Source organism: Adiantum capillus-veneris, chromosome 25, assembly GCF_014529385.1.
Source record: "Adiantum capillus-veneris isolate H3 chromosome 25, ASM1452938v2, whole genome shotgun sequence".
Taxonomy (NCBI): domain Eukaryota; kingdom Viridiplantae; phylum Streptophyta; class Polypodiopsida; order Polypodiales; family Pteridaceae; genus Adiantum; species Adiantum capillus-veneris.
In genome coordinates, this window is record NC_140955.1 from 102,573,621 (window position 1) to 102,587,123 (window position 13,503).

Below are 13,503 nucleotides of genomic sequence, written 5' to 3' on the forward strand. Positions count from 1 at the left end.
AGATTCAAGCGGCAAGGGAGAAGGGAAAGATGGCCTTCTACAGAGATGGTTGGGTGATGATTGGAGAGCGGCGCTCTACATGACGGTCTACATATGGTCTAAGAAAGGGAAAGTAGCCATCTTCCCTTTCCGACTGCTCGGCTGTGTCATAACAGTGGACTATGTCATAACAGTTATGACACAGCCGAGCTTTATTCCTTGCATTCAGGATTTCACAGTGGAAGCCAGACCAATGGCCGTAGCAGTGGATCATGCTCTCTTGACAATGTCCATCTCATTTCAGTATAGTACAGCCCAAACATCAGGAGGCAGGTCACATACCCGTTATACATTTCCACCAGAGACTGACTCAGTTTATACAGAGGAGATTTGGGATCGTCTACGCACACCTGGTCGAGGCCTCTCAGTGGAGGAGTGCACCAATTTACTGACCGAGACACTACATGGTGCTGCATCAGAGGCATACCCACACACTCAGCCGGATCGGAGGCGACATTCTGGGAGCATGCCCCATAATAGTTGGTATGATGAGGAGTGTAGAGAGATGAGAGCCCATTTGCCAACTGAAAAGAAAGACTATAACAGACTTTTGGCACTTCAAAACAACTGAACAGAGAGAGAGAGAGAGAGAGAGAGAGAGAGAGAGAGAGAGAGAGAGAGATGAAATGAAATGATATATTAACGTCTTCAAAAGGCCAAAATGACCTATGAGACCAAGCTGTTACAACATAGTGAATCTGATACCATGTCCGGAATCAAAAAGAACTGAAACAAAAAAAAATACAACTACTACAAGATGGGCACCCTCCTCAGCAGCTCCATGTGCTCGAGTCCGGATCTCCTCGAGCTGTCTGCAATGGAGTCGTGGGGCCTAGCCTTTGGTAGCCCGTGGGCGTCGTCTGGCCTTGCCTCGATCTGCTGAAGGGTCACTTCTCTCGGTGGGTCTGGGAGTGAAAGGGGTGTAGCTCTCTGAAAAAAGAAATCTGTTGAGGTTTGACTGTCTTCCCCCCGGGGTCTCTGTAGGTGGCTGCAGAAGTGTGTCCCTGTGCCTCTGTATCTCTAGCAAGTAGCACCCCAAATGTCTCTAATCTCGAAAGTGCATGATATCCCGGAAGGTAGGTTGTCCTTTGAATTGGGGCTCGTATCAGCCTCTATCAGATCCACATAAGCTCTGCATCTGCAAACAAAATGCTCCTCACTCTCCACTTCCTCTCTGCATACTCTACACACTCTCTCCTCCCTCGGAATGTCATGAGCTCGCCCTGTCACAAGACGGGCACCACGTGCCAATAGAAAAGAACAGATTGAACAAACTTTTAGCACTTCAATAACAACCGAACTGAAAGAGAGAGAGCACACGCGACACAGAGTGGCGGAATTCCACCCCAAAGAGTATTGGCCCCAAACCCTGGCGCCCCTTTCAGTATTTCTTTATATTACTTGAACTCAGTACAATGCCGGTACTCCACCCTTTGCACCTTCGTACTAAAGCGTGCCAGAGAATGAGCCCTCTGGACTTATTTAAAGTGCCCTTGGCCTTGAAAGCAGCTCACATGAAAAGCTTGAAACTCAAAAGCAACCAGCTTAAAAACAGATGCCCAAAAGCTGCGAGCGCAAAAGCTGAAATCCGTACAACTCTACCACGTCAGCACTCAATGTAAAAATGCGGAAATTCTTACAGTTCTGCCACATATATAGGCCAGTTGTAAGGTGCAGCGGAAGTGATGTTGAACTTTGCTCAAGATGAGTGCTCCAAATTATGCTCGAGGGTTCCTTTTACATATGGAAGGGAGAGACTTCCGTTCCTTTAGTGAGAGAGTGCAATGATCACAAACAAAGTGGATAAACAGTGTGAATGAAGATGTTGAGACTGAGAGATAGAGAGAGAAGAATACGACACCAGAACATTGTCAAACCCTCCTCCAAGGGCCCCACTCTCTATGGCGAGAGAGGTCTATGCTATTGATTGCACAAATCTCGTACAATGGTCTAAATGCAATGGACTTGCCGCCGATGTCGACGACGATGAGGACGGCGACAAGACAGGCTGAAATCTGAAAACGCTAAGGGCTGAAATCTGCAAATCTTGTATCTGCTGAATTCTGACTCTATGTCGGTGACGACGGCGATGATGACGACGTGACGACGATGCGCTGAAAACGCAGATGCTGAAATCTGAGAATAGCGGGCTGAATCTGCAAACTCTGGCTGATCTGACCGTGCGGCGAGGATCTGCTGCTGCTGCAGGAAGGTGAGATATGCGAGGTTCGGGACTTGTTATGCGGTGTCTATATGCTGAAAACTGAAAACGCTACTGCAAATGAGGGTTTTGTCGCCAGGAATCTGCAAAACGTTGAGGTTGGTTTGTAACTGCAAAAACGCCAGGTTGTCCTGTGTTCTGCAGCAAAAATGCTAGGCTTGCTACTGTGAATCTGCTAACGCCAGGTTGTCCTTCAGTCTGCAAAACGCTTGGGCTGATCTGCAGTTGCTAAAAACACTAGGCTGTCTTGATGGCTGAAAAACGCTAGGAGTTCCTGCCGGGTCTTGCTGAGAAGCTGCACTATCAGACACTCGGACTCTGCTGCCTCTTCTGCCAGAAAGTGCTAGCGCTAGCTTTTCTTATATAGTCACTTGCAAAATTGCCCTACCCAGTTTCCCAACAAAGTCACTTAATAATTATTATTAAGTGAAAAATGGCTAAAATAGGGAAAATGGGTTCTATGCACTGTAAAATGCTCTTGATGGGTACTGACTGTAATCTAATGATCATGTTGTGTGCAACCAGAGGAAATGCAACTACTCTAAGTGTCTGGACATGCATGGTCTGCGAACACACTCACAAAGGTGCCAGAACACTTCCTAAGCTAACTGAACCCTTGTCATGAAGTAGCTTGTCCACATGCACATAGGGTTAGATGTGCACGTGACATCCCCTCCTTTTCAAAGTAAGGTACTGGTACCGAACTGTATGGCGTCGAGGGAGACCGCCAACAGAGTCTGGAATCCTATGAAGGACTCTTCGCCGGCCCACTTTGATGCGTGGGTCGTGCGATACTTGAACTTTATAAAGTTCTGCAACGCTTGCTTCTTTGGGCCGCGTCGAAAGCGACACAAAGTCATCTGAGGCTCATTCAATGATCCAACTGCGTCTATGGACGTAGGTCCACCTTCATTAAGAATCTCCGAAAAGGAAAATTCCTGAACCCATTCCAACACAAAAACATGAACATACCCATTCCATGTAGAGTGACTGGAAAAAATCTATTCTTGCGAAAAAACTGTGCATGCAATGTAGATGAATAAAGTGACAGAGTGCCAAACAGTTTATCAAACACACGCAAAAAATGGGATCGAATCTTTACTTTCTGATCTAAATCAATCGGCTGTGGAAAATCACAATGGAAATGCCGATGCTTGATGCTTAATCCTTATTGTGCTCTTTCAGATACTGTGTCATGCCAAGGAAGAGTGAATTCCTTGAATGCAAACATTTCATCTTTTCATGAGTAATCCGCATACATCCGCGCTCATTCATGAGTGAATCATGTTCAACGTACAATATGGCATGTCTATCAAAAGGGAACACATAAAGACGGTGACTAAAATACAGGAAACCGTCACGAATGAAACACTCGAACAATGCGTACTGACTAATCATGCGCATACACATTACTTCCTGTGGGAGTTCCTTAGATCTTGACTCGAGAGCCAAGATCGGTTCTTCTAATTGATCGAATCTGCAATGAGGTTAGCTTCACTAGAAAAAGCATCAACTAAATCACCATCCTTGTGAACAATCACATCTTTATCCTGCAAATCATCATGCTTGTGAATAGTCACATCTATATCATGCAAATCATATGTGTCGTGCTTTGGAGAAGACAAGAGTGAGAGAGTTTCCTTCTCTTGATTCTTTTCAAGCTTCGCCTACACATTAGAAATGAGAGATGAAGAATGAACAACTTCCCCCCCGAATGACAATAGGAGAGTCACTTTTGGCATTGAAAGTGAAAGTATTGGCTGCCCAATCAATGAGAGGGTTATGCTCACGCCATCGAATGCCTAAAAGCATATCGCATCCTGAAAGAGGAGATACTATAATTTTTTTGTGGAAAGACACTTGTTGAACCGTGAATAACACATCAAGGCACTCTCGTGTAATGAGAGAGTCCATTCGAAAGGAGATGTCTTGCTAGCCTCCAAGCGGGCTCTTTCGACAAGAGAGTCACTTATCACATCATGCATACTGCCTAGATCAAACAATATGACAAAACGCTGACCCTTCACATGACCATAATACTTAATGAGAGACTTATCAATGGGAGGATCATGAGAACTTGGGTCACACTCGTGTTCTCATTTATGGCATTAATAGAGGATGTGGGTTCTGTGGGTTCTTTAGATTCGTTAGATTCAATCTTGGGACATGTTTTCTTTATATGATCCTTGATGTGACAATGATAACACCGACCTTCCTTAGAATAAATGCTTTGTTCTTCTGACGTGATGTATCCTCCTAAAATTCCTTATACTGCTTTTTCATCTGTGGTGAGCTTAGGTTTAGCAATTGTGTTAGCTTTACCCTTAGATTCATTTTGTGAGTTCTTTTTTGAGAGACTAGAGGAAGATTGGTTAGAAGAGTTACCATTCTTACCGTTCTTATCGTTCTAAGGATTTTGAGAAGTCTGAGAGGTACTTTGCGAAGTCTTGTCCTCCTTAGGCTTTCTCTTATTGTGCTTCATGTCCTGTGCGAGAGCAATCGCTACCGCCTTGTTGAGATCTACGGGGTCGAGCACTTCGACATCAAACCTGATATAGTCGTCCAACCCAAAATGAAAGCCTTCTTGCGCTCATCATCCGATTTGCGTAATTGGGTGCTGAGCTGCAAAACACGGTTAAGACATAACTAGCAAACCATTTTGCTTGAGACTGCGCCAATTGTCCTTCAATTGTGCTCGGTACTAAGGTGGCATAAACCGCGCCTTGAGCTTGTCTTGGAAGTCGGCCCAATTGAAGGAAAGGGACGCGCCTTCGTCGGCTTCCTCTAGGAGCACGGCCAACTGTGTCTCTTGTCATGCGTGTGAACAATTAATGGCATCACCGGCAAGGTACATGGCTGCCGTCAAAACCTTGCTATTCCTTGTCTTCTTAGTTGTCGCAAAATAAGCATTAAATGGTGCAACCAAGAATGAATAACACTAGCATCCATCTTACCGTCATACTTACTAAACGTGATCTTCTCTATGAAGGGGTTGTTGGTGTTCGAGTCTCTGCTACTTGATGAACTACCAACACCTTTGACTGGCTCGGATTTCGAGGTAAATACCTGTAGGACCAACTCTTACATGTGTTGGTCTCTCTGCGCCTCACACTCTAACTCCAAGGCTGTTCATTTATCTTCGGCCGCCAAGCACGCTTGCTCGCGCTCACGCTCCAAGGCTACCCTTCTGTCTTCGGCCGCCAAGCGCGCTCACGCTCCAAGGCTAACCGTCTTTCTTCACGCTCGCGATCCAATTCTGCCTTTCTTTATTCGGCCGCCAAGCGCGCTCACACTCTACGGCCGCCGTTCTTTCTTCGCGTTCACGATCCAATTATGCCTTTCTTTCTTCGTGCTCGTGCTCCAAGGCGGCGCGTTGCGCTTCTTGTTGTATCATGTCCATCATTGTCTTGATTAAAGCCTCCATAGGATTTGGTGCAATCCTTGGCGTAGATGGGGAAGAAGGGAGGGTCGGAAAAACCTCCTGGTGGGGAAAATTCTTCCTCACCACCTCCATGCGAAGTATCCATTCCGCTTCGGGTGATGACCATACACTGAAGTCTTGAGTTCTTAAGTTCACGAGGAACTTGGATTCTTGTGGTTCTTGGGGTCTTGAGGTTCTTGAGGTTCTTGAGGTCTTTCTTTAGCTTGCAATCTGTGTTAGAGAAGGATCTTCTCTTACCCGAGCTCTTCTCTTTCCCGCAGGCGCACCCCTTCGCGGCCTTGCGCTCACACCAAGGTTGCTTTTTCCCGCCTCACATCGATTGGCCGGCTGCTAAGTGCACGGTCCGCTCTCAATGAGTGAAAAGAGGAACAAGGGGAGGCTAGACAAGCCCTTCTTTCTTGGGTTTCCTGTTACTCTTCAAAAACACGATTAGGAATCTACACGCCCAAGTGGACTTCGGTTACGTGCGACCGCAACAAGCAAAAAAAAAAAATTGTGGTTCTTTCCTTGAGTGATACAGAACACTGTCAAAGCTTTGATACCAATGTAAGGTGCAGCGGAAGTGATGTTGAACTTTGCTCAAGATGAGTGCTCCGAACTGTGCTCAAGGGTTCCTTTTACTTACGAAAGGGAGAGCCTTTCGTTCCTTCAGTGAGAGAATGCAATGATCACAAACAAAGTGGATAAACACTATGAATGAAGGTGTTGAGACTGAGAAATAGAGAGAGAAGAATACGGCACCAGAACGTTGTCAAACTCTCCTCCAAGGGCCCCACTCTCTATGGTGAGAGAGGTCTATGCTATTGATTGCACAAATCTCGTACAATGGTCTAAATGCAATGGACTTGCCGACGATGAGGACGGCGACGAGACAGGCTGAAATCTGAAAATGCTAAGGGTTGAAATCTACAAATCTTGTATCTGCTGAATTCTAACTCTCTGTCGGTGACGACGGCGATGATGACGACGCGACGACAATGCAACGCAGATGCTGAAATCTGCGAATAGCAGGCTGAATCAGTAAACTTTGGCTGATCTGACCGTGCAGCGAGGATCTGTTTTGCAGGAAGGTGAGATGTGCGAGGTTCGGGACTTGTTCTGCAGTGTCTATATGCTGAAAACTAAAAATGCTACTGCAAATGAGGGTTTTGTCGCCGGGAATCTGCAAAACGCTGAGGTTGGTCTATAATTGCAAAAACGCCAGGCTGTCCTGTGCTCTGCTGCATAAACGCTAGGCTTGCTACTGTGAATCTGCTAACAATAGGTTGTCCTGCAGCCTGCAAAACGCTAAGGCTAATATACAGTTGTTGAAAACGTTAGGCTGTCTTGATGGTTGAAAAACGCTAGGAGTTCCTGTCAGGTCTTGCTGAGATGGTGCATTGTCAGACACTGGGTCTCTGTTGTCTCTTCTGCCAGAAAGTGCTAGCGCTAGCTTTTCTTATATATTCACTTGCAAAATTGCCCTACCCAGTTTCCCAACAAAGTCACTTAACAATAATAAGTGAAAAATGGCTAATATAGGGAAAATGGGTTCTATGCACTGTAAAATGCTCCTGATGGGTAATGACTGTAATCTGATGATCATGCTGTGTGCAACCAGAGGAAATGCAACTACTCTAAGTGTCTGGACATGCACGGTCTGCGAACACACTCACAAAGGTACCAGAACACTTCCTAAGCTAACTGAACCCTTGTCATGAAGTAGCTTGTCCACATGCACATAGGGTTAGATGTGCACGTATCACCAGCATAAAATTCAGAATTCCGTACAGGATGCCACGTCATTAGTCAGCACGTCTTGCAGGATGTCCGTATAGCAAGTGCCACGTCATCAGTTTTCCACGCTGTCTTTTGTGTGTGAGGGTCCAGCTTTATTTTTAAAGCTTTTATGTCACTTGGGCCCCATCAGACAAGGTAGTTGGTGGAACTTCTTCTGTAAAAATAGGCCACTCGGCAATACTTTGTAAGTCGGTAAAACTTCTTCTGCTGCTTCTGCTTCTTCACTCAAGGTTTAGGCCCCTCGGCCGGGATCTGCAAGTTGGCTCCGTTCTTCAATGGCTTGACACATCAGCAGTTTGTGACACGCCCTGCCTTGATCTCTAGTCTGTGTGATGACACTCTGAGCTGACCAATCACCACCACACAGAGAGAGAGAGAGAGAGAGAGAGAGAGAGAGAGAGAGAGAGAGAGAGAGAATCCACACAAGAGATACGGAGTGGCAGAGTTCCACTCCCAAAGAGCAGTGGCCCCAAAACCCTGACGCCCCTTTCGGTATTCCTTTTAAGCAGAATTTTCTCTCTCGGACGTTCAGTTGCTAAAACTGAGTTTCTTTTAAAAAAATATTTTTCTGTTGTTTCTTTTAAATTAAAAGCTGGCGCCCCCAATTTGTAGTATTTTTAGAGATAAAAACACTGTCCCTAAAAACTGGGAAATTTCTGCTTTTCCCGTCAATTCCTAAAAAGAGAGAGGGGGGGGTTGAATTTTGATCGCCTTGCTTTTCTGCTGCCATAAAAGGAGCCTTTCCTCAGCAAGCACATGCCTTGCAGAGGGTATCATTTAGTACTCCAATCTTGGGGAGCTCTTCCTCATGGGAGACGTCAACAGTCCGAACACAGAGCATATTTGACTTTGAGGAATCTGAGTTGCACATCCCCTCGACGAGACATGAGTAGAGGACCTCACCAGACACAGCTACACCCAGAGCTTATGAACAACACCTACTCAATTTGGATTGCAGCACCGTCTCATTATTTATAATAGGATGGCCCACTGGCTAGATTCGGGGAGGTCTCACAAGTATCCTGCTATCAGAGGCAGCACAATGGACTACATCTTGGACCGAGGGGGTGACACATCTGCTCACGTCACTCACTATCCTCCCCTACACAGCACTGCTGATCAAACTTGTCTCTGACTTTCATTTAGCAGTACAACCCCACCATGAATGCTACCCACATGCACCCCACACACCATAGTATAGTTCTCAGACGATCTATTCGATACCTACACTCAGCACATTCATGAGAGCATCTACCAGCTAGACCCTTCAAGACCACTTGAACACACAGCTCTCTTCTGTTTTGCACACATCAGCCCTAAGCAGTTTCCCACACCACACTCACACAGGCAGCACTACACCTTTGGGACTTGATAGCGAGTGCAAAGAGCTATGCAGATGGCTACGTGCACAACGTGCAATAGATGAGATCACTGAGATAAAGGCTCATATACAGATGAGGACCCTCACCCATCATAAAAAGCGAGTGTTCGAGGGGCCCACGTGCTAGAGTTGTTCCACCTACTCATGAGTCAAGATTCAGAAGTGGCATGGTGCCAACTACGGAGCGATGTCCACACACGCCCATGGAGGACTCATAGAGATGGCATGACTACCCCGAGAGAGTCTATTAGATACCCGGACAGCCATTGATTACATAGCCTCCATCCCATGCAAGGTTTGATATATTCGGCGTACGGATCTGTACCGTACTGTACACGTACTGTACAGGGATCTGTATGTACAGATCGTACCATACATCAGTTTTTTTTTTCTTTTTAGTTTCTGTTTTGTTTTGTTGTTGGGCTTGTAGTGGGTTTTTTGGGCGACCATTCATATGAGGGCTCTTATTTGGGGCTTTTAGGCGCCTGTATACCCTTATTAAACTCAATATAGAGAGAATTTAATCTTGTTATTTTGACAAGACTATCATCTATGATTGACTCTCATCCACTTCGTAATCTAAAGTTTTGGAGTTTGTTGTTGTTTTATGTATAATTTAACATTAATCTTTGCTTGTGTTGTTTAATTCTAAATTGTTTAGTGTTGGATGTTTGAAGTGCTCCACAATATCAAACAGTCCTTTAAAAGCCTCAAATTTAATAGTTTACAGCAGTTTTGGTTCGTAATTTCCCATTATACTTATGAATATATTATAAACCTCCTAAAATTTTAGTCTTAAAAAAGAATACAAAATTTTGCGTACCTAAAACTCAAACCATTCAGTACTACATATAGTACATAGAGAACACTACGTACCTTAGCACCTTGATCCCATGCCTAGCCACATAAACTTTCTTTACAGCTGCATTGGTGGCCGTTCCACAGATTACACCTCATATACAACGCAGGCACCCTTGCATCCCCAAGTCCGTGGACACTCTTGACCCAAGCAACTATAAGATCATCATCATTGGCCACCCATTGGCGAAGCTTTATGGAGCATTGTTGGAGGCAAAGTTGAGCTCATAGGTATAGAGCGAGGGCCTACAAGCCCCAAGTTAAGGCTGGTTTCAAATGAATTTTCTTTGCCATCAACCGCATATTTACTCTGCACTACCTAGTTGGTCAGGCAAAAGCGTGGAAGAGGCGACTACATTGCTGCTTTGTGGATTACCACCAAGCTTTTGACAGGGTCCCACACGACAAGCTCTTTCAACGCCTTTAGACACTTGGTGTGCATCAGAGATGACTTTGGGGATCTGCTCTCTTTACGAGAAGGTGACACCCCAAGTATGATGCCCAGGAGCCACCTCAGAGCCAATTGCTAGCACTATTGTTGTGAAGCAAGCGTGCCTACTCTCACTGACTTTGTTTAGCTTCTACATTGACGAGATATCATAGTACATTCTTCCCGCAGATCATGAAAGGCAATGGGGCTGGGTGATGCAATGGACATGTTCTTTATCTGGACGACCTTCACTCATCGCAAGATGACGAAAGGATATAGAGAACACATGCTTACATAATTATTTTCTCTTAGTGACAGATTTAGCCTTCTTTTAATCTGAAATAGCAACTGCCACCACTCAAAGTTCAAACCCTTCCCCCTACGCCACAAAAACAAAAAATCATCAGAACAGTGCGGAAGCTTACAACTGGGCAGCTACATGATTGGCTTGTGTCCTGCTTGATGCTGCATTGTGGGCATTCAACCACGTCAACTGCTTTAAAACAGAGGACATTTTCCGAAATATGTACGCTAGAAGGCCCAGCACTGCTGCAAGAATGTTGATAGAACAAGAGTGCATCGTTTGAACACAGAGAGCCAGGCATCCTATTTCCGTGCTCTTGGATCTTCATCGGACTGACACAAAAGCCTTGTGACGCGATATACTTGATGGATTTATGTGGTTCCTCAGCAGTCACATTAGCAAAACTTGTGTAATTTATTTTTGCAAGCTCTCCCTTATTATGGGTGTGAAGAAACTCAAAAAACTCTTCAGGTGTTTGCACTTGGAGTCCTCCTACAGATAAAATGTAATCTCCTGGCTGCAAATGTCCTGCCAATGGCGAATCTCCATCAATTTTTGACACCTGAGACAGAAAGTCATTAGATGTTCTTTAAAAAGACTCACCAGCACTCACAACTCTGTCCATGCTGATAAAATACTCTTCTTATGCTCTAGAATGAACAAACTAATTGTGCACAATTCCTCACCACTGCAAAATGCTTTCCAGCATCAGATGGAGAGAACACCACTTGGAATAGCAGTAAAAAGACATAGCATCCAGCACAACACTGAAACAATCAGCATTCAAGCTTTGAGGTGCACTTCTGATAACTATGAAACAGAGAGCTGTCCAAAATTTATACCATCATGTTGTGCCAAATTCCAGCACAATATATACGAAGGGCCCGAATGGGGGACAGGAGCTGTAAACTGTCTTGATTGAGAGCAACTAACGCTCCCGGAACAAGGCAAGCAAGAAACACAGCAATATGCTCAATCGGAACTCCTTCACTGTGCCAGTGTAAAATCAAACCTGCATCAATGGTAATAAGGGCCTCGAAACAGAAGAAGCATGCAACCTGTAAAGGCAAATGGTGTTTGATGCACAATTTTTTCTTCAACAATCGCCACTAGAAAACCAGAAACAAACAGACACTACCACAAATTTCATCTGTCACTGTAATACTGTATGGTTTAGAAAGAATAAACTTACCTTGCAGCAGCTATTGCATGACCAACCTCGTGAAATCCCACAGAGATTGTAATTGCAACTATCATATAAGGAAGATCACTCCAAGGCATATTCACTCCAGGAATCTATAACACAAGAAAAGAACTATCTCCAGTAAAAAGGTAAGATATAGGCTCAACACCAAGCTTAACCCTGTTAGTTGCCTGGGAATCAAGAAGCTTTGAACAGACAAGGCAAACCGGTACTGAAAAAGTTTGTCTTAAAAATCATGTGAAGAAACTTTTTTTCTTGTGTGGGGGGGGAGCAAGGCTATACTGGGTCCCAGAGCTTATTACTACACATCAGATCAAGTAGCCTAAGAAGATAATGATTAAAGATCTGGCACCTCCGCCCGATGTGTGCTTTGCCATCAGCTACTTCTCATTCTACAAGTCCATTAGAAACGTATCCTACCAACAAGGTCTGTTCAGGAAAAATGACATCATATGAGGAGCAATTCCAAATCAAGTAAAAAGGTTGATCCTCTAAGATCTGATAGATTGTGTTAGTGCCTGAAGGTTTTATGCTCTTGTCTATGTCTTCTGGGTTACTCCTCTGTTTGTATATTTTGTATTTGACTTTGGGGATTGTGTACTCAAGATATTTACAAATGGAAGATATTTTTTTCAGAAGACAGAAGAAGCGGTGCCCTGTAAACAACTGCACAAAATGTAACTTCAAGTTGAACCAAGGTTTCTTATGGAGTGATCTTCAACCTGCTTTAAATCCTGAAACACAGCTGGCTCGGAGCAGTACACTGATACCCCAAAAAACATACTGCAAAGCAAAAGCCGGTAGTACTTGAGATAAGAAACAAGGGCAAGGGTGCAGCTCTAGAGTCTGTATGCTCTTCTACTTGGAATGTTAACGATTGCTCAACTGATTTTGTGTAGCTTTACAGGTGCAAACAAAAGAAAAGCATTTGATCGTTATTGCTGCACTCACCACTAATGTGAGAACCTGGCCTGATACTTGTGTCGATTCGTCTGCTGTCTCCCAACTCCACAAGCCTGTAAGCAGGCTGGCCACCCAAAAAAGCATCTGACAGAAACAAAAGATAATAAATGTATGAAATGTAAAATGCAGTAAAAATGTGGGTGTGGGCAAATATCAGCATAAAATAAATTCTCTAGCTCATATGCATCTTTGTGCCATTGTATACGGTCTTCGTGCTATAAATAACAAGCACCAGATAGATAGATGATACTTGACCATCTTACCAGAAACAACATCATCACCATTAACAAGAGGCCGAATCCAACCCCCAAAAAAAACCACGGCTTCAGATACCTACAATCATGAAATTGCCAACTTAGCTAACTTGAAACACAAAAAGATCCTGTCAATCACATGCAAAATGTAACCAGTAAGCCATTGGCAAGGCAGTAAAATCACTGCAACAATCACCTAACTGAACCGAGAAATCAAAAACTTGAAGTTGAAAGATAGAACACCCCATAGTAGTCAAGAGACACGGAGTGGTGGAGTCCCACTCCCAAAAGCATCGGACCAAAGTCTAGAGCCCCTTTTGTACTTCTTTTCATGTTAACTAATCCACAGAGTACGATTGCAGGGGATTCACTGTGCAAATGTGCAGCCACGCACTGATCTAACAGAACTGACCCCCAAGTCTCATATGTAGAGGCACTGATTGTTTCCAACCAACAAGAGCCACCTGGCATTTTCTGTAGCAGATCAGCACTGCAATGGCTGAAAACCGTTGGCCTTTCTTGATGGCTGAAAACGCTACGTTATTCCACCGGGGGTCTTGCTGAGAAGGTGCACTGCCAGACAATTGGGTCTCCGCTGCCTCTTCTGCCAGAAAATGCTAGCTCTAGC

The 13,503-nt window shown here is 44.6% G+C and overlaps 1 protein-coding gene across 1 annotated transcript in view; it reads right to left on the reverse strand.

The window, feature by feature from the left end:
* Positions 1-13,503, reverse strand: part of LOC147425402 (Peptidase M50 family protein) — a 63,188-nt gene that overhangs the window by 3,835 nt on the left and 45,850 nt on the right. The window contains exons 3-8 of the mRNA XM_086500877.1: positions 12,885-12,954; positions 12,610-12,705; positions 11,647-11,750; positions 11,297-11,444; positions 11,141-11,221; positions 10,576-11,016 (exon numbers count right to left, since the gene is read on the reverse strand). Coding sequence (XP_086357003.1) covers positions 10,576-11,016; positions 11,141-11,221; positions 11,297-11,444; positions 11,647-11,750; positions 12,610-12,705; positions 12,885-12,954 — 940 coding nt within the window. The remainder of the gene's footprint in view (positions 1-10,575; positions 11,017-11,140; positions 11,222-11,296; positions 11,445-11,646; positions 11,751-12,609; positions 12,706-12,884; positions 12,955-13,503) is intronic.